General features: G+C 44.4%; 1 protein-coding gene across 2 annotated transcripts in view; it reads left to right on the plus strand.

Moving 5' to 3' along the window:
• The first annotated feature begins 803 nt into the window (after positions 1–803).
• Positions 804–21854, plus strand: part of FLII (FLII actin remodeling protein) — a 70846-nt gene continuing 49795 nt past the window's right edge. For both annotated transcript variants that reach the window (XM_077449440.1, XM_077449441.1), the window contains exons 1-2: positions 804–963; positions 20089–20199. In XM_077449440.1, the coding sequence (XP_077305566.1) occupies positions 901–963; positions 20089–20199 (174 nt within the window). In that variant the 5' untranslated portion in view covers positions 804–900. The remainder of the gene's footprint in view (positions 964–20088; positions 20200–21854) is intronic.

The raw sequence follows: 21854 nt of genomic DNA on the forward strand, positions 1-21854 counted from the left end.
CCGCACTCCTCCAAAGTAAGGATACACTGAGAAGGGGAAAGCGGACATCTTGTTACACCCACCGGAGGTTTGCATTTTACACTTTTTTTTTTAAACAGTAAACTGAGTTTATATAGTGAAATATAGTACATAGAACTCCGTCTCACTGTTTAGATTTTGGATTTTAAAAGAAGCGAACCTCTGTCAGATTAGAAAACCTGTGAGATGAGCAGGCTTGCCGCTGCTTTTAAAATTCAACATCTAAACACTGAGACGGAGTTCTAAATACTGGATTTGACAATATACACTCAGGATACTGTTAAAAATAAGTGTAAAATCCAAAACTTCGGTGGGTGTAACAAGATGTCCGCTTGTCCCCTCTCAGTGTATCCTTACTGTGGACGAGTGCGGGGAGTAGCAAGATGATGGCGATGAAACGTCACTTCCGTTACACGTTCTGACGGGTCGCCTAATCTTACGAAACACCGGTCTGAAAATAGAACCTCCGTTCCGCCAATGAGAGAGGGCAGCTTCCGCGCGACGTCATCCGCGCGCCGCTGATTAACCCTTTAGACGCACACGGGTGAGAAATCGCGCGCTTAAAGAGAACCAATTACTGATCGCAATCACACCTATATAGTCACATGTGTTCTTTATACCTACGATTATTTTTAAGGAACGCTTGCTCCAACCAATACATAAAGGGATGATTACGTGCTCACTGACAGGTCCTCTTTGGCAGTGAGTGACAGCTGCGGCGGCGATTGGCTGTGAGGGTTAGGGTGGGCGGGGCTTGGCGGACGCAGAGTTAGGGCGTGGCTGCTGAGAAGGGTAGAGTGAGCGGAGGGGGCGTGGTTTGTGTTCTTCCTGCCGCCGCCGCCTCAGCCGCTGAGAGGAGACAGACCTTCCCTGACAGCGGACATGGCGGCCACCGGGGTGCTTCCCTTCATCCGGGGGGTGGACCTGAGCGGCAACGACTTCAAGGTGAGACCCCCCCTCCCTTATTCCTGGCAATGGGAGGGGAGGCAAAGACATGGCAGGGCTTCCAGGGACACCCTCTTCTCAGGTCCCTGGCCTACAATATAATATGAAATGTATTCTTATGGTGCTGTCATAGGCTGTGGTGCTGTACAACGTTGATATAGGCAGACAGACTAAGAAGGTGTTGCAAAAGTGGAGTTCCTACCAAAAAAAAATCTATGGGGGGGGGGGTGTTAGAAACACTGTGTGTGTCCCCAATGGGGGGATTCACCCTCACTTCCTGGCATGGTGACTACGCTGGGAATGAGGAGGATCTAGTTAACCCAGGCAGTAGTAGAAACTCACCTGAGGCTCTAACCCTTTCCACTTATTTAAAAAGAATTTAAAAAAATGGCTGGTATTCTACTTTTAACCACTTGCAGACCGGACCAATTTGCTGGTCAAAGACCAGACCCCTTTTTGCGATTCGGCACTGCGTCGCTTTAACTGACAATTGCGCGTTCGTGCGACGTGGCTCCCAAACAAAATTGACGTCCTTTTTCCCCCACAAATAGAGCTTTCTTTTGGTGGTATTTGATCACCCCTGCGGTTTTTATTTTTTGCGCTATAACCAAAAATAGAGCGACAATTTTGAAAAAAACACATTATTTTTAACTTTTTGTTATAATAAATATCCCCCCAAAATATATAAAAAAAACATTTTTTTTCCCTCAGTTTAGGCCGATACATATTCTTCTACATATTTTTGGTAAAAAAAATCGCAATAAGCGATTATTGATTGGTTTGCGCAAAAGTTATAGCGTTTACAAAATAGGGATAGTTTTATAGCATTTTTATTAATAATTTTCTATTATTTTTTTTTTTTTTTTTACTAGTAATGGCGGCGATCAGCGATTTTTATTGTGACTGCGACATTGTGGGGGACCCATCGGACATTTTTGGGACCATTGTCATTTATACAGTAATCACTGCTATATAAATGCAATGATTCCTGTGTAAATGACACTGGCAGTGAAAGGGTTAACCAGTGGGTGGCAGTGTAGGGGTTAAGTGTTCCTAGGGGAGTGTTACTAACTGTGGGGGGGTTGGGCTTTCATTTAGTGTACACTGATCTCTGCTCCAATCACATGGAGCAGAGATCAGCGTCACTAGTTGCTAGGAAGAATAGACAAATGTTGTTTAAACAGCATTTGCTCTATTCGGCCGCTCCGTGAGACGATCGCGGGGATGCCCGCGGCGATCGAGTCCGCGGGTCCCGCGACCGGACTCACGGGGGTCCCGACCAGCACGGGAGCGCGCCGCCGGCGGCGCTCTCCAGATGGCAGGGCGGCATCGAATATTGGACGTACATGTACGCCAATATGCCTGCCCGTGCCATTCTGTCGACGTACATCGTCGTGCGCTGGTCGGGAAGTGGTTAAAGATCCCTCTCCCTCTCCCTCTCTCCTTAGCTTCAAAACACTCCTATGCCTAGCAAGCTCTACCATTCCTCCAGGGACCACAGAAAACCGCATCCATTCCCCTATTGTGACTAATGACCCAGGAAGTAACGTCACTTCCGAGGTCACATCTCTCGTTCCTAGGTTAGTGTCCCTGAGAATACATATTACTGGTGGGGGGGGGGGGAGTCTAATAGACTCCCAGTGTCTCTAGAAAGAGGACCTGTCACCAGTGTTAATTTTGTCGACTAAATGAATACTATTTTAGTCTACGAAAATACGACTAAAATGAAAACAAACGAGATGACTAAAATACGATTAAAACTAAATTGAAATTTTACTTCAAAAGGAACACTGGTCTGTATTGCATGTTCGTTAGACATGTGTGCCATCAATAAATTCGTTTTGTATGAAAATGAATTTGTAATTCCTGTCTGAAATTCAATTCGGATTCATACGAAATACGAATTTTCGTTAGATTCGTAAACTTTTCGTAAAATAATGAAAGTTGGTAATGATGAATTTATCATTACGAGGGGCTCCCACCATCCCTGTGCTGTGCTGACTTCCTCTGATTGGTGAACAAAACACCAGCCATGTTTCTGTTGTAACGGATTTTGGATCCGAAATTCGTTAATGAAATTTCATACAAAATTCGTAAGCATAGGAATTCCCATAGGATTCCCACCATCTCTGTGCTGGGTTCCTAGGTATGTACACCCGCTGTACCCATTATGAGGGTTTCCCACCATCCCTGTGCTGGGTTCCTAGGTATGTACACCCGCTGTACCCATTATGAGGGTTTCCCACCATCCCTGTGCTGGGTTCCTAGGTATGTACACCCGCTGTACCCATTATGAGGGTTTCCCACCATCCCTGTGCTGGGTTCCTAGGTATGTACACCCGCTGTACCCATTATGAGGGTTTCCCACCATCCCTGTGCTGGGTTCCTAGGTATGTACACCTGCTGTACCCATTATGAGGGTTTCCCACCATCCCTGTGCTGGGTTCCTAGGTATGTACACCTGCTGTACCCATTATGAGGGTTTCCCACCATCCCTGTGCTGGGTTCCTAGGTATGTACACCCGCTGTACCCATTATGAGGGTTTCCCACCATCCCTGTGCTGGGTTTCTAGGTATGTATAAATGCCTTGCCCATTATGAGGGGTTCCCCCCCATCCCTGTGCTGAGTTCCCCGGTCTGTACATCTGCTGTGCCCATTATGAGGGGTTCCCACCATCCCTCTGCTAAGTTCCCCAGTTTGTACACTCGCTGTGCCCATTATAAGGGGTTCCCACCATCCTTGTGCTAAGTTCCTGGGTCTGAGTGTACACCGGCTGTGCCCATTATGAGGGGTTTCCACCATCCCTGTGCTGTGCTGACTTTCCGGGTTATTAACTTTTATGTATGTTAACTTTTTTTCGTAACAATTACGAGTTTTCGTTATGCATTTGGATCCGAAATTCATAAATGAAATTTTGTACAGAATTCGTATGCATAAAAATTCATATTTCGGATTCGTACGAATTTACGGAAATTCATACGAATTTTCGATTCATACGAAACGAATCGCACATGTCTAATGTTCATACCTCAATACCTTAAATAACACATGAGATTTTTCACTCCAGCAGTATATAATGAGTTTGGAAATTTGTAGAGAACCGTTGCAATTTAATTACATCCATTGGATTTTAGATGACTAAAATGAGTTTTAGTCGACTAAATACGACTAAAACTAAAACAGTTGCAAAAGACTAAAATGGGACTAAAACTAAAATGCCATCTTAGTCCTAAGACTAAAACTAAATCGAAATTTGCTGCCAAAATGAACACGGCCTGGTGCTTACCCATAGGGGGCTTATTAGCCTCCTCGTAAAGGCAATACAGGGGGGAGAATAATTATATAGAATAAAAATAATTAAATGTTTAAAAGCACCGGTGCGTTTTAAATCAAGTAAATGTAAATGAAAACCTCATATGTGGAGCGCTGTGTTTTTTCTTGCAATTCCAGGAGTGTGCACAATTTTGAGCTTCAACATGTTTGATATCTATTTACTCGATGCAACCAAATCTTTTATACTTTAGCCCTACAGTCATTTCTAGCAAAAAAAAATAAAAAATTGCAGATTTTAACATTTATTTTTATTTATATAATGTTATTTTTAACTTTATTATTACCTTACCAATTAAAAAAAAAACTTCCCTGGTAGACAAGTGGTTAAAGAAAAAAGGAAGTGAAGGTTTGCTGTAACAGAAATCTATTCAGGAACATTGTAACACGTTTGTAACAGCTGCAGTCTAGGGCAGCACAACAGTCCTGTTTATACAATGTATCGCTCTTCTGTATCCATTTATCAGTGTTACCACTTCCAGCCCAGGCCATATCTGGCATTCCTCGCCTACATGTAAAAAAATTTTTATATATATAAACATTTTTTCTGGAAAATTACTTTATACCCCAAACATTATTAATATTTTTTTATTTATTTCGTGTTTTTATTTAGCCAGAGACCCTTGGGAATAAAAATGGTGGTTGTTTGTTTATATATATATATATATATATATATATATATATATATATATATATATATATATATATATATATATATATATATATATATATATATATATATATAATATTCAGGCCTGTGTGGCCACCATTAACCACTTAAGGACCAGAAGGATTTGCCCCCTCAATGACCAGGCCATTTTTTGTGATTTGGCACTGCGTCGCTTTAACTGACAATTGCGCGGTAGGGCGACGCTGTACCCAAACAACATTTTTATGTCCTTTTCCCGCACCCTCCCACAAATAGAGCTTTCTTTTAGTGGAATTTGATCAACTCTGCGGTTTTTCTTTTTTGCGCTATAAACAAACAAAAAGTAAATTTTTTTCAAAATTGACAATTTTTTTTTTTTTTTTTTTACTTTTTGCTATAATAAATATCCCCCCCAAAAAAAAAAAAAAAAAAAATCTTAATCATTTTAGGCCAATATTTATTCTACATATTTTTGGTAAAACACTGTGCAAGTATTGTGTGACATTAAAATATGAAACAAGCGGTCCCACTGTATAAATTTACATTTGAATCTAGGGGATGTTCAAACAAATTCTCCAAAGTATGGGATATGTGGACCGAGAGATACTGTCCGGTCCTTGGCAACCCATTCTTACAATACTCCGTTTGTCTCTGTATTATCTCTGTTTACTGCTTAGATGTGGACTGTATACAGAAAATGTACCACCCGAGCCTTATAACTTTGCACACCCCAGATCCCTTGCTACCAATTCCCTAAGCCTTGGTTACCAACCACCTTACCTTTTATTGTTTTTCTTTTAACGTGTGCATTTTTACCAAAGCCTGGGTATGCCCAATAGGCTGGTATTTCAGTTTATATCCATATAATAAAAAGAAATATAATATATATATTTGTATTTGATGAAGATGAGCTGGATATTATCGATTGGCTTACTTCAATTAGCAGCACCAAGATACGTTGCTCATGAAAACATTTGTATATTGATGGGATTTCATAGTTGAAACAGATGCACTTGATGATAATTGAGCGTTACAATTGTATTTTAGCTATCGTTGGGACGCACACGGGTGAAGTGTATTTCAATCGATTGAATAGGTTGTTTGCTATATATTGATTGATCAATAACCATATTGATTGTTTATCGAAACTGTATCACTAACGGTGATTAAACTTTACCACTTGACCTCTGGATGATTTTACCCCCCTTCATGACCTGGATGATATTCAGCACTGCGCTACTTTTACTGACAATTGCACGGTCATGCAACACTGTACCCAAACAAAACTTATATAATTTTCTTCACACAAACGGAGCTTTCTTTTGGTGGTATTTGATCACCACTGTTTTTGTTTTTTTATTTTTTTTATTGCGTGAACAAAACAAATAAAAAATACAACCCCCCCCACAATGTGTGTCGGGATGGGGCTTTTCCCCGCTCTGTGTCAGGGGACGGGGTGCCCCACCCCTCTGTGTGTTGGGACAGGGGGATGGGGTGAGCCCTCCCCCGGTCTGTGTGTCGGGGTGATGCCCCCCCCTGGTCTGTGGGATGGGGCGAACCAACCCCCCCTCCCCCCGGTCTGTGTGTCGGGACAGGGGGGAACCCCCCCTTGGTCTGTGTGTCGGGACGGGGTGAACCCCCCCCCCCCTTGGTCTGTGTGTCGGGACGGGGTGAACCCCCCCCCCCTGGTCTGTGTGTCGGGACGGGGTGAACCCCCCCCCCCCTGGTCTGTGTGTCGGGACGGGGTGAACCCCCCCCCCCCTGGTCTGTGTGTCGGGACGGGGTGAACCCCCCCCACCCTTGGTCTGTGTGTCGGGACGGGGTGAACCCCCCCCCCCACCCTTGGTCTGTGTGTCAGGACGGGGTGAACCCCCCCACCCTTGGTCTGTGTGTCGGGACGGGGTGAACCCCCCCCCCTGGTCTGTGTGTCGGGACGGGGTGAACCCCCCCCCCCTGGTCTGTGTGTCGGGACGGGGTGAACCCCCCCCCCTTGGTTGTGTGTCGGGACGGGGTGAACCCCCCCCCCCCCCTTGGTTGTGTGTCGGGACGGGGTGAACCCCCCCCCCCCTTGGTTGTGTGTCGGGACGGGGTGAACCCCCCCCCCTGGTCTGTGTGTCGGGATGGGGTGAACCCCCCCCCCTTGGTCTGTGTGTCGGGACGGGGTGAACCCCCCCCCCTTGGTCTGTGTGTCGGGACGGGGTGAACCCCCCCCCTTGGTCTGTGTGTCGGGACGGGGTGAACCCCCCCCCTTGGTCTGTGTGTCGGGACGGGGTGAACCCCCCCCTTGGTCTGTGTGTCGGGACGGGGTGAACCCCCCCCCCCCCTCGGTCTGTGTGTCAGGACGGGGTGAACTGACTCCCCTCCTCACCCAACAGGTGATCCCTAGGCCTGGGCAGAACCCGCAGGCCCTCTCCAATGAGCGCTATGACAATATGGAGGCTGCATAGTATCCCCAGCCTGACCTCAATGGAAAGCAACAAAGAGGACTAGACAGACCTGACTGACAGTGGCTCAAATGGCTCTGGCCAATCAGACAGTGGGATGTACAAGACAGCATGGCTCAGGCTGCCTAGAAAGTCTTTTGGAAATGCAGGGATAACTCTGTAGCATTAGCTTTTTTATTTTCGGTGGCCGTTATCAGCACCTATTTTCCTATCGGCAAAACGCAGATAACCCTATTTTTAGCTAATCATTTTCGGTTCAGCGGCCAATATATCAGTGCATTCCTAGGCAAAATCTAGTTCAGATTTATATTTAATTTCAGGTAGTGGGGAAGGATTGTAGGGCAGGATATTGAGATCTCTCTCTAACACGGTAACAGATTTAAAAATAAAAAATTGTGGCGCAAAGAAGGGTTACAACTTGTGGCAATTTATTTATTTTTTGTTGTCTGTGCCTTCCTGTTCAGATGACAACCGCTGTCCCATTTTTGGTAGAGTTGTCACACATAAGGAAGGAAAAATCTCTCTTATGGCGACGCATACAGAAATTAAAATCTTGTTGAAAATGCTAAATATTGTCCAATATATTCAAAGCTAAAGCTGGCCATACATGGTGCAGTTTTTATTTATTTTGTTCAGTCAGAAAAATGTAACCGATTTGAAAGTGTGTGGACGGGGGAATCCCTCCTGAGCTATTTTACGAGGGGACTTCAAGAAGTTTCTGCAATATTATTTTTTTTCTTTTCTTTTTATAATTAATGGAGTTAGAGGAGTTCCCCTTTAAAAAAAAAAAAAAAAAAAAGGAAAAAAAAGTCAGCAGCTACAAATACTGCATCTGCTGACTTTTTTTAATAATCAGACACTTACCTGTCCCAGGGTCCAGTGATGCGGGGGAACGAAGCCCCACTCGTTCCTCCCCCCCCGCCTCCACTCGGTGGCACCGACATTGCAACTGTGAGCACCTGGCTGTGGCCTTGACAGCCGGGCACACACTGTGCATGCGCGAGCTGCACCGTGATTGGCTGCGCAGTCATCTGGGACCTGTCACGTGACATGAAAGAGGCACAGTGTGTTGCTGTTAGAGATTTCCCTGCCTTACTGTTCTGAAGATTAACTTTTTACCAGACAGGAAGTGAAGGAATCTCTCCAATGGAGCCTCTGATGGCAGTAAAACCAGATGAGAGCTCTGATCCTTCCCCGCTCAATCCTTAACTAAGGAAAATAAAGGTTTTGGCTGTAAACACACTTTAACTTTTTATAGGCCCTTCCTGCGTGCATGCTGTAGTTGTGGTCTTCTGTTTTTCACTGTGATATATTTAGCCCATTGTGTTATATCATGGAGACAGAGTGCAGCAGCTGGTGTGTGTGACATACAAACCAGGAATATTATAGAAGGCGAGACGCTTGGAAGAAACTGCTCATTCATTTGGCTGAAGATGACAAATTAATGATCACTAACTCAATATAGTGGCATTACATTATGTGAGAGAGCTCTTTGTAGCTATTTCATGTCTATGTCAATAGATATTTAATACTATTGCAGCATGCTCTGTTATTATTATAGTCTTATGGAATCTTTTAGGGCTTGTTCACACTTTCTTCAACATGTGGCATTGGACACGTAATTTTAGTTTTTACTTTGCTTCACAAATTATACCCCATGTTGTTTTCTTGGTGCTTCAAAGTGTCTCCAAAGCCTCCATAGAAGTTTATGACAAACTCGCATACAAAGCCTGACGCTTTTGAGAGGCTTTTGTTTTTAGTATTAGCTTTGCTTTAGAGGTATTGCAGGTATGAGATATTCCAGGGGAACCAACAAGCGAAAAGTAAAGACATCATCATCAGTCGCTTCTGGTACGTGTGTATATATTCTGGAAGTGTCTGGTGTGCAGTGTGGGGGTAGTAGGAAGGTGAACAGGATCCAGGCTGGAGCAGAACAACTAGCAGATGGTACACTTGGTGTACACAACATGGGAACGTTATAGCAGAAGGTAAACTAGGACTGAGCAGCAGAAGATCAGCAGAGCTAGGGAACCAGAGCAGCAGCAACTAGCAGATGTTGCACATGGTGAGCAACATTGGAGCAGAGGACTGGAGAGAGAAGGGAGGATCAGCAGAGCTGGAGGAGATTTTCTGAATGAGGGTACTACTGAGTAGGGGATCTGCTGATTGAGGGTACTAATAAGCTACAAATAAAACAAGTCTCTCTGCTCCTCCTGTAACGTTGTTGTTTGCATCATGGGTCAAGAGATCCCCTAGACACCCCTGTTTATTCATTCTTTTCCGTCCACCTTTAACGGGTCTGGATCAGGTTATATGACAGCTGTCGGCTGAGCTGCTCACAGCTCTCTCATTCCTCCATGTTCAAGCAGTATTTACCTACATATAAGTGTAGATTTTTTTTTTTTTTTTTTTTTTTTAATAAATGATTATATGCTCTCATTGATTTCTGGCCACTTTTTGTCTTTCTACATGATGCTAATGAGCTGGGGATCTTCTGAACAGAGGCACTGATGAGCTGGGGATCTTCTGAACAGAGGCACTGATGAGCTGGGGATCTTCTGAACAGGGGCACTGATGAGCTGGGGATCTTCTGAACAGGGGCACTGATGAGCTGGGGATCTTCTGAACAGGGGCACTGATGAGCTGGGGATCTTCTGAACAGGGGCACTGATGAGCTGGGGATCTTCTGAACAGGGGCACTGATGAGCTGGGGATCTGCTGAACAGGGGTACTGATGAGCTGGGGATCTGCTGAACAGGGGTACTGATGAGCTGGGGATCTGCTGAACAGGGGTACTGATGAACAGGGGTACTGATGAACAGGGGTACTGATGAACAGGGGTACTGATGAACAGGGGTACTGATGAACAGGGGTACTGATGAACAGGGGTACTGATGAACAGGGGTACTGATGAGCTGGGGGTACTAATGAGCTGGGGATCTGCTGAACAGGGGTACTACTGAGCTCCTTTAAAACAAATAGAAAATCAACACGCACAGGGCATTTGACAAGCTACATTAAGGCCATGTTCACACTTGATTCAGATGCTGCTGACAGCAGGGGTCTGGGACATCCCTGTTCTCTGTTTCAGGTCTGATTTCAGGCCTAATTTTTTCTTGAATTCAGACCTGAAATGGAGCCAAAGACTCGCAGAACACCTGTGCAATTCGCTTCGCAGCTGCCTGGAGGTGTGTGAACCAGCTCCATTGAGAGCTAGTCACAATCTTCTATCGTGCTAATTGGGGAAATCCACATCCAATTCACATCAGTGTGAACGCGGTCTAAGGATTCAAAAAAGCAACACAGTGTTCGGCTGATGGCTGAGTGGGGTTTTTGCCTCCCTTTTGAAGAGATTTCCTCTTATTTCCTGTTGTGTTTCTAAAAGGCGGCACAGACAGCTCAAGTAAACATGTCAGGCAATAAGCATTGGAATATTTCTCTTTTCCTCCTGCTGAGCAGCGCTGGGATGCAGAGTTCTCCCCATCTCACGCTTCTTCCAGAAGTATTGATCTCCTTGTCTTCTCTGCACTTGAGAAGTGGCCAGTGACAGGATCACACTGTAAATGGGGTAGAAGAGTACTCATCGGGTTCCATGCATTCATTGCTCCTTAGCTGGATGGATGGGCGAGATGTCTCTCCCTCCAGTGGCGACTTGCATTCCACAGTATTGCTGTCTGCATGGGAGCCACACCTCAAGGGAACAACAACTCGTTCTTCTGGTTAGCATGGGAAGTGGTTATTTGCTTTGCAGTTTTTAGCCATCCTACTCTCCAGGGACAAGATTGCTAGAGTGACCTGACCCTTAAAGGATAAGGGCACTTTAAAATATAATGCATCCACATTTTTTCCTCCTTCCCCCTGACATAACCTAACTAACCCACCCCCTCCACTGGTGCATACCTGTCTGTCTCCAAAGGCTGTGGTTCTGTTTTCAGCACTGCAAGTCTTCACTGTCCTGCCTCACCTGTGCATTTAAAGAATCATTTTAGGAATTTGTTTTTTCCAATGCAGAGGGGCTGTGGATGCGCTGCATCGGTTAACTGCTTGTCATCATGCCCATAGACTGGCTCTAGACGTGAGGATGGCAGGAACAGTCCACCACTGGACATGGGAGGGTGCTGTTTTCCAGAGGATCGGGTAAGTATTCCCTTTTGGTGCACCCCTGGACAAAATGAGCATTTAACCCATGCAGTTGTGGTCACAGCCCCACTGCATGGGAGAAAAAAAATATGGAGTTCTGCTTTAAGCCCTATAGACTTCCATGGAGCGACGTCTTGGATGGAGATGGTCCAGGTCTATGGGGCCTGAGTGCACATGGGTGGCAAGGAAAGTAAAGACGCACAGACCAAGATGTAAACAAACAGCAGAACTGTGGTGATTGGATAGAGGCATGTATGCGTCTGTGAAGTAGGTGGGTGGGCGTGTCAAGGATGTATGTATTACTGACACATAATTACACACATAGGTTGGACTTGTTTTTTTTTTTTTTTTTTTACCTCACCTACTATGTAAGGCCGGTGAAGGGTAAAATAAATGGTTAGTGCGCGTTGGTTTGAAGGACTCTCATCCCTTACAGAAAAAGTGAAGATATGCAAATATTGAAGCTGCCTTTAACTCTATATTTGACATGCAGAGGATCATCTTTGTTTAAAGGAGTGCAACTGACCTAAAAAAAAGTAAAGCTTTGCTAGGTTTGGCAATATTTAAAGTGTTAATTGTGCCTAATCAGAACTTTGAAAAATCTGGACGTGCACATCCGGATCTGAAGATGCAGTGCTACCTCTATTAGAGGTCGACCGATATATCGGCCATATTTGCCGTTTTTTAAATAATCGGCATCGGCCGATTTGAGCTGATAAAAAGCCGATTTAGAACTGCAGCGGGACTTTTCTATTACAGAAGTCATTTCAGTCAGTGTGAGTTGCCTGAGTCGTCATAGAAACACTTTCCTCCTCTCTGGGCAGACTGCCAAGAAAAGAACAGAATGATACAATGTTTACACTTGAATGAATGAAGTCATCTCTGTGTGTAGAAGTTCTCAGTTTAACCATTTAAAGACTAAATCTTTTCTGACACTTGTTGCTTACAAGTAAAAATCCTGTATTTTCTGCCAGAAAATCACTTAGACCCCCCAAAAATTATATATATTTTTTTAGCAGAGATCCTAAGGAATAAAATAGCGGTTGTTGCAATATTTTATGTCACACGGCATTTGCACAGAGGTCTTTCAAATGCATTTTTTTTAGGAAAAAAATACACTATTTAAAAAATAAAAATAAAATAAAAACAGTAAAGTTAGCCCATTTTTTTTTTCGTACAAAAGTTTTGACTACCTGTTTTTATTTAATATATAGTTTTTTTTTTTTTTTTTTTTTTAATCTAAATCATACATACAAGTAAACTGATTGGAGGTTTGTTTTGTTTAATAAATGTTTAAATGTAAGAAATTTTCTGTATCACTTATGAAGGCTGCTTTCACACTGGAGCGTTGATGGTAAAACGCAAGTTTTAGCGGCTCTTTACCATCATTTTAGCGGTGCTATTTGGCTGCTAGTGGGGCACATATAACCCAGCTAGCGGCCAAGGAAGAGGTTAAATACGCCCATGAAGCACTGCTGCCAAATCGCATTGCATGCGCTTCAGCAGTGGTGCCTATTCATATCAATGGGCAGGAGTGGTGGATGAGCGGTATACACCACTCCAAACGTGCTGCTTGCAGGACTTTTTTTTTAAGATCCTGCCAGCGCATCGCCTCAGTGTGAAAGCACTCTGTCTTTCACACAGACTGCAGGGGAGCCATTTTACAGGCGCTATTTTTAGCCCAAAAGCACCTGTAAACGCCCCAGTGGGAAAGGTGTGTTAGATCAAGGGGGATTAAAAAATAAAATAAAAAAGGAAAAAAATAAATAAATAAAATAAAATCGGCCTAACATATCGGCCCAAAAAAAATCAGCATCCTATATCGGCTATCGGCCGCCATGATTTCTAAATATCGGCATCGGCATCGGCCAGAGAAAAACCCATATCGGTCGACCTCTAACCTCTATGCTGATTATTGTTCTCCTTGCTGGTGGGTCAGACATAAGGAAGCAAAGCCCTGCCTTTACCAAGGTGACCCCCCCCCCCCCCCCTCCTCCTCACATACGCAGTGCAGAATAAGGCACAGGTAAGTAAAAATCAGCTGTGGGGACACCAAAGGCAGTACTGGTGACTAGTCCTTAAACCTCTGCTTACAAGCAAGCATATAGAAGGGCACATTCACATCTATGCTTCAATTTTTTATTGAAATCAATGGAAATGCATCAAAACACGTTAAGGTATGCTTTAAATCCTGCATTGATTGACATTGATGCACATCAAGATGAATGAAAAACACTTCAGGGGAATAAAAAAAGCTGTAAAAAGGCCCGTAATAAATTGCTTTGAGGTTTGTTTAACTTCTTTGTTGATAATCCACAAGGCGTAATAAATGCCACATAACCACCTCTGATGCTGAGTGTAGTACTGTAGTTCTGGGATTGCCAGACCTGCCCATGTGAGTCACAGGCTTTGGTGTACTAAAACAGAGGCCTCCATAAATAACTGATAGTCAGATTGCCCACAATAATCAATGGCAACATTGTCGCTGTACCTCCAGCCAAAACCTTATTTTGGGTAGAGGGTAACAGTTGGAACTTGTGTCAGGTTTTTATTACTGTCTGTATCCCCACCGATTCACCTTCTCTATTTGACACACAGCACTTTTTGCAGATCTTTGAAGACTGTTAGAGGCATTAAGCCAGTTACAAAATGATGGATGAGGATTTCTGAATCCTGACTACAAACTGGAAATGCTTTCTGATGTTATAAGTCAGATCTTAATTTCTTATTTTTATTTTTGGGCACATGAGGTTGGATTTACTAAAGGCAAATAGACTGTGCACTTTGCAAGTGCAGTTGGTCTAGGGCTTAGTAAATGATTTAAAGCTTCACTTTGCAAAGAATAGCCAATCGCATGCAAGAAAAACAAAAAAGAAGCATTTTTGCTTGCAGATGATTGGATGATGGGATTACAGCAGAGCTTCTCCTCAGTTAATAGGTGGCGGAGCAACTGCACTTTTAAAGTGCACAGTCTATTTGCCTTTAGTAAACCCACCTCCATAGAGAATGTTTGGCACATCCCAGTGGCAGTTTTTTCTGTTTCTCCAGCGATGTCTGGTGTTTATTATGGGGTGGGGTTGAGAGCTCAACTTTTCCATTACCAGTACATGCTTGGATCTGGGCATAGAGGAGTAAGAAATTTAAAGTTCAACTGTACACTGGGGGTTGCCTCTCCTTTTCAGAATGCTAGTTGGCTGGCTGTTCGGGTGACCTGCATAAGTGCTTTTGTGAGTCGCTGACCTGGGACAAGTATGTAGATCGGGAGCTCTGATTTTCAGATGACAATAAAAATGTTTTTTGTTATTTTATAGAGCAGGATAAAATGATATCCTCCTGTTTCTATTGCTCTCTGTGGCTCCCCTTACTTCCTGTTGAGTCACAGCGAGAGGAAGTGAGGGGGATCTTTTTAGCATGGACTACAACAGCAACAAAAACATGACACAGCTTCTAACCCTTTTCCACCATATCCAGAACTAAAATGTTTCGGGTAGGGCCTCCGTTTCTCAAAGTGTTCTTAAGGCGGCACTAAATCCATCAATTTTAAACGTGTTTTTTTTTGTTTGTTTTGTTTTTTCAAAAAAAGTTACGTTCCCATCACATGCTGAGAATGCTAGCTGCCCCATTGGTTGTGCTCTTAACCAAACTGTCAAACTATCACATGGCTGGTATCCTAACTGATCACATGTGCAGCATCATATTAGTTGAAGATCAGAGGCCAAGATGGCAGCTTCTTTGGCTGCAAACCATAGGAGGTTTAAGTTCTGCTTTTACCAATCATATTAAACTAAATAGAGCTGCAGACTTCAACACTTACCATGTGGGCTGTTTGCTTTTTAAAGGCTGTTGTTGCTTTGGATCTACCTCTGTTTCTGAATTGAAGGTGTCTACACTGTCTTTCAGGGTTGCATGGAGCCCTGTCTTGGTCACCCTTGCATTCTCACTTGTGACCAGACCTCTGTTTTCCCCAGTTCCTCCTCCAAGGCATTTGATTGACAGAGGCTCCTGAGATTCTAGGAGTCTCTCTATAAAGACAGGGCACACTTGTTTGGATGGTCTCAGGGGCGTTGGGACATGTAGTCCTGACGAAGGTGGAAATATGACTATTCTGCAAGGGGCTCAGTACTTGTTCCCTAACTGGAAGTTCAGAGAAGCGCTGCTGAATGATCCAGGACAAGCTGCATTTAGTAATATAAAGTGTAAGTTCTTGGTCAGTGATGAGGAAAAAAAAGGTATTGGGGAATGTCCTCTTGGTGGCTTTAAATATAATCACCAAAACATGGAGACCCCTACTTTAAAGCTTCAATAAATTTGGCAGATATGACTAGTATTAGACACAAGGTTTTGCAAATCCATTTCATTCAAATTGTATATAGGAGGATGTGTGCATCAGAGAAATGTTTCCTATATGGCATAGCTCAGTAATTCTTATGTGTTGGTGATGACGCTAAGTTGATCAGCCCACAAGACAGCTTCTTCCCACACGGATGAGTAACGGGTACACTTTAGCATTGACTCGCCCTCTCCTGCCAAGTCACAGAACATAAATTGCTAGGAGACTTCCCTTCCAGCCAACAAAACTTTTCCCATGGATCTTGGCTTCATGTGGCCTGTCTGTGTTTTATCTGTGTGTGAAGATCTGCGAGACGTCTTTTAGTCTATTATTAGTCTCTCTATAAAAACATTCTTTTGTGTTGTCTTGTCTCACACCCTTGTCAGGCTTAGAAACATTATAGTACTTTTTTTACCTCTTTGATCCTACACGTGTATGTTGAGTTGTAACCTAGTATTCTCTGAAATGAGCATATGAATTATTTACAACACACAGCCTATTCAAGTCCTATTAAAATGCACCTGTCATAAGAGAATAACAGAGCCAACCATTGTTGGACTCCTTCTCACAACATGTGGTCTATGCAAGTCCTAGTGGCCTTAAAGTGCACCCGCCATAAGAGACTTTTGGAGCAATTAGAAGAAGAAAAATAAACACACATACACACGTGTATATGTGTGTGTGTGTGTGTGTGTGTATATGTATATGTGTGTGTATATATATATATAATATACACACACACATTATATACTGGATCTCACAAAACACCAGTACACCCCCCCCCCCCCTCACATTTTTGTAAAGATTGTATTCAATCTTTTCATGTGACAACACTGAAGAAATGACACTTTGCTACAATGTAAAGTAGTGAGTGTACAGCTTGTATAACAGTGTACATTTGCTGTCCCCTCAAAATAACTCAACACACAGCCATTAATGTCTAAACTGCTGGCAACAAAAGCGAGTACATTCCTAGGTGAAAATGTCCAAATTAGGCCCAATCAGCCATTTTCCCCGGTGTCATGTGACTCGTTACAAGATCTCAGGTGTGAATGGGGAGCAGGTGTGCTAAACTTGGTGTTTTATTGCTCTCACTCTCTCATACTGGTCACGGGAAGTTCAATATAGCACTTCATGGCAAAGAACTCTTGGAGGATCTGAAAAAAAGAATTGTTGCTCTACGTAAAGATGGCATAGGCCCTGAAACTGAGCTGCAGCATGGTGGTCAAGACCATACAGCGGTTTTACAGGACAGGTCCCACTCAGAAGAGGCCTCGCCATGGCTGACCAAAGAAGTTGAGTGCACATGCTCAGCATCATATCCAGAGGTTGTCTTTGGGAAATAGACGTATGAGTGCTCCCAGCATAGCTGCAGAGGTTGAAGCCTGTCAGTGCTCAGACCATACGCGGCACACTGCATCAAATTGGTTTGTGTGGCTGTCGTCCCAGAAGGAAGCCTCTTCTAAAGATGTTGCACAAGAAAGCCTGCATACAGTTTGCTGAAGACAAGCAGGACACGGATTACTGGAACTGTTCTGTGGTCTGATGAGACCAAGGTAAACTTATTTGGTTCAGATGGTGTCAAGCCTGTGTGGTGGTGGCAACCAGGTGAGGAGTACAAAGACAAGTGTGTCTTGCCTACAGCCAAACATGGTGGTGGGAGTGTCCTATCATATAGAGTCCCCCATCGGATAGTGTCCGCTGTGTACTGCTCATGCGCAGTACACAGCACACACAGATTCCAAAAATAGCTGAAGATGAACCTGCGCCGTGAGTCCAGGTTCTAGCCCCACCATCCAAGTGGACAAAGAGTTGGAATATAAAAGAGCCAAGCGCAGCGAGCCCACGAGGGGCCCTCTAATATTGCCAGCCCTATGTCCACTCGGATGGTGGGGCTACCACCTCGACTCACGGCGCAGGCACCGTTCATCTTCGGAGACCTTCCGAAGCCTCCTCTGCTCCGTGCTGTGCATGCGCAGTACGGGGCGGACGGTATCTGATGCCAGGACGCTATATGGCAGAACACCGGCAATGGGGAGCTACAGTTTTATTGAAGGAACCATGAATGCTAACATGTACTGTGACATACTGAAGAGGAGACTGGGCCGTAGGGCAGTATTCCAACATAATGACCGCAAACACACCTCCAAGATGACCACTGCCTTGCTAAAGAAGCTGAGTGTAAAGGTGATGGACTGGCCAAGCATGTCTCCAGACCTAATCCCTATTGAGCATCTGTGGGGCATCCTTAAACGGAAGGTGGAGGAGTGCAAGGTCTCTAACATCCACCAGCTCTGTGATATTGCCGTGGAGGAGTGGAAGAGGACTCCAGTGGCAACCTGTGAAGCTCTGGTGAACTTCATGCCCAAGAGGGTTAAAGAGGAAGTAAACCCTTCCAAACAACTTGGACCTATAGGTAAGCCTAGATTAAGGCTTACCTGTAGGTCCAAGCAATATCTCCTAAACCTATATGGTTTAGGAGATATTTGCCCGAAAATGGGCACCGCTGTCTACGGCGCATGCGCCGTAGACAGCGGCGCGCAGGCGCACTAAATGCGGCAAATCCAAGAATGGATTTGCCAAATTTGTCGACTCCCGTGCGCATGCGCGGGAGTGACGTCATCGCGGCTTCGCCGTATGACAGCAATGGAGCTGCGAGGCGCGACTCCCGTGCGCATGCGTGGGAGTGACGTCATCGCGGTTGCGCCGCTGTCATTGGTCGGAGCTGCGAGACGCCACCAGCAAGATGGACGCGGCGGACTACAGGGATCAGCGGCGACTTCGCTGGCTCCTGTGTCAGGTAAGTGACACATAATGAGCTACTATGCGATGCATAGTAGTCCATTATGCTTTACCTTTGCAGGGAAAAAAAGAGGAAGTAAACCCATCAGGGTTTACTTCCTCTTTAAGGCAGTGCTGGAAAATAATGGTGGCCACACAAAATATTCACACTTTGGGCCCAATTTGGACATTTTCACTTAGGGGTGTACTCGCTTTTCTTGCCAGTGGTTTAGACATTAATGGCTGTGCGTTGATCTATTTTGAAGGGACATCAAATTGACACTGTTATACAAGCTGTGCACTCACTACTTTACATTGTAGCAAAGTGTCGTTTCTTCAGTGTTGTCACAAGTGTGAGGGGTGTACTCACTTTTGTAAAAAAAACTGTGTGTTTATATGCACGCACATGCACACGCACACACACACACACACACACGCACACACTTCTTACATATAAAAAAATTATGTTGTAAACCTATAGAAGCATATAGTACCCAGATAGAGCACTGGTAAGAATACAACAGCCAGGGAGACAACAGGAATAGGAAAAACCTTCACATTTCAAGGGTGAAAGTCTCCTCCTTTCTCGTGGACCTCCTGCTCAATTATGTAGTCGTTTGGATTCCTTCTGAATATGCTAGTTGCTTGGCTTTGCCTGATTACAGTATTGCTCTTTCACAGACTTGGAACAAGCATGTAACAAATGGTTGTCAGAAAAAAGTGAGAATTATTTTTATTTCTATGCTTACTCTGGGATGGTAACTAATAACATTTTGAAGCCAGAGCATAAACGTGGCAGCCAGGAAGCTGGCATTTTCCAAAGGCCACCAATGGCAGGCCCCAGGTTTCCTTTACAAAATAAATATATAAAATTATATGTATATATTTGCTTTGGTAAGGTTAAAGCAAACCTGTCACCTTAACTTTAATACAACCCCCCCCTTCCTGTCTGGTATAACAATGTGTACTGCTTTTTCATTGGGCACTGCCTTACAAATATATCTACTACCCTTCCACTGTTGCCCCTTTACCACGTAGGTACGAGGAAGCCTACACTGACAGATCTGCAGAAGACCTGCATGACATCAGTGATCTGATCGTGGGTACAATGCTTTCCAGGCTCCTGCAACACAAGAATGCACTTTATTTTTTATTTTTTCCAGCAAAATAATTTGCATTTTTTTTTTTTGTAGGAAAAAATAATAAAAGTGAATTTATCCTTTAAACATGCCTCATGCTGAATTCAGTTCTATTACTATGTAATTTATTCTGAGATGTGATATGTTAACTTGTAAATTGCTGCTTCAGTCATGGGTTTTCTTGGAGAGGGGTTATCAATGTATTTAGAATTTTTGGAAATTTCTTGTGATCAGTGTAGGTTCTGTGGTTTGGATCTGACCTGTTTGCTCCAGTAATCAGGACTCCGGTTTACTTGTGTGTCTCTCTGCAGGGGGGATACTTTCCTGAACATGTGAAGTCTATGTCCAGCCTGAGATGGCTGAAACTGAACAGGACCGGACTCTGCTACCTACCAGAGGAGCTCTCTTCCCTGCACAAGTTGGTAAGTCATCTTCATCACAGGGATCTTTTGCATATGAGTGCCAGAAATGTTGACCTTCAACATTCTCATGATGAATAAATACTTTTCTTTTTTTTGTGTGCTTATTACATTTTTTTATTTTGTTAAAATGCTTCTGTCCTTTTTAACTGGAAGAAGAAAAAACATCCTCTTGACATCCATTACCCTATCAATGAGTTGTCCCCACACTTCCTGCCCCAGAAACATAAGAGGAAGTGAGGGGAAAACTCCACTTACAGTTATCACCAGAACAAATGTCCCTATTGAAAGATTTCCCATCACCTCTTGTTTTGTTGACGACTGTATGTATGATGTCTGTCCCTGCTTCCCACATCGCCCAAAACAAGCATAAAGTTGTGGCTTTAGATGTACTTTTAATCACTTGCTGACAGCACTATAGCTGAATAATGAGTACAAGTGCGGTCATCCAGTTCTGGGAGGCTGTCATATGACATCCTCCCATGATCGTGCCCGGGGCGCACTATGAACACAGTGTCCCCTGGAAACTGCTTGTCACAGATCAAGGTAAAGAGCCAATCAGCGGCTCTTAACCACGTGATCAGCTGTGTCCAATCACAGCTGATCACAATGTAAACAAAAGCCAGTTATGAGAATTCCTTAACTCACGCTGACAGCATGAGAAGAGCCGATAACTGGCTTGTGTAAAAGGCACATGGGCACTGATTATCAGTGTCCTAATTATCCATGTAGTCCCACCAGTGCTGCCAATCAGTGCTTCCTCATTGGTGTCACCCGGGGGCGTTGCTAGTTCTACAAAAGATCTGGGGCTAGAGCCCATAGCAGCGAAGTAAAGAAAGTCATACACGTGTGTGTGTGTGTGTGTGTGTGTGTGTGTGTGTGTGTGTGTGTATATGTGTATATGTATATATGTGTGTGTGTGTGATATAAATATATATTTTTACATATTTGAGTGCGGATCCCATGAGCCCCCAGAGAGCCTCCCTACTTACACCGGGTTCCCCAGTGAGCCTCCCTACTTACACCGGGTTCCCCAGTGAGCCTCCCTACTTACACCGGGTTCCCCAGTGAGCCTCCCTACTTACACCGGGTTCCCCAGTGAGCCTCCCTACTTACACCGGGTTCCCCAGTGAGCCTCCCTACTTACACCGGGTTCCCCAGTGAGCCTCCCTACTTACACCGGGTTCCCCAGTGAGCCTCCCTACTTACACCGGGTTCCCCAGTGAGCCTCCCTACTTACACCGGGTTCCCCAGTGAGCCTCCCTACTTACACCGGGTTCCCCAGTGAGCCTCCCTACTTACACCGGGGTCCCCAGAGAGCCCCTCCGTACATCGAGTGTCTCTTCATCCTAGTCCACAGGTGTCCTTACTGGGTGCTATGTTCTGCCCACATCCTAACCTTCTGGTCTCCCTGCTGGGTACTGTGCTCTGCCCACATCCTAATCCTCTGGTTTCCCTGCTGGGTGCTGTTTTGTGCCCACACCCTCAACCTCTTGTCTCCCTGTTGGGTACTGTGCTTTTCCAACATCCAAATCCTCTGGTGTTCCTGCTGAGTGCTGTGTCCTGCCCACCTCCTAACTCTCTGGTCTCTTTGCAGGCTGGAGGGAGGAGAACACACACTCTTCTCTCCAGCTATCTTACCATGCCCAAGCGGACAA

The sequence above is a fragment of the Lithobates pipiens genome, unplaced genomic scaffold (genome assembly GCF_037356315.1).
Source record: "Lithobates pipiens isolate NorthernLeopardFrog02 unplaced genomic scaffold, aLitPip1_a1.2 Scaffold_22, whole genome shotgun sequence".
Taxonomy (NCBI): domain Eukaryota; kingdom Metazoa; phylum Chordata; class Amphibia; order Anura; family Ranidae; genus Lithobates; species Lithobates pipiens.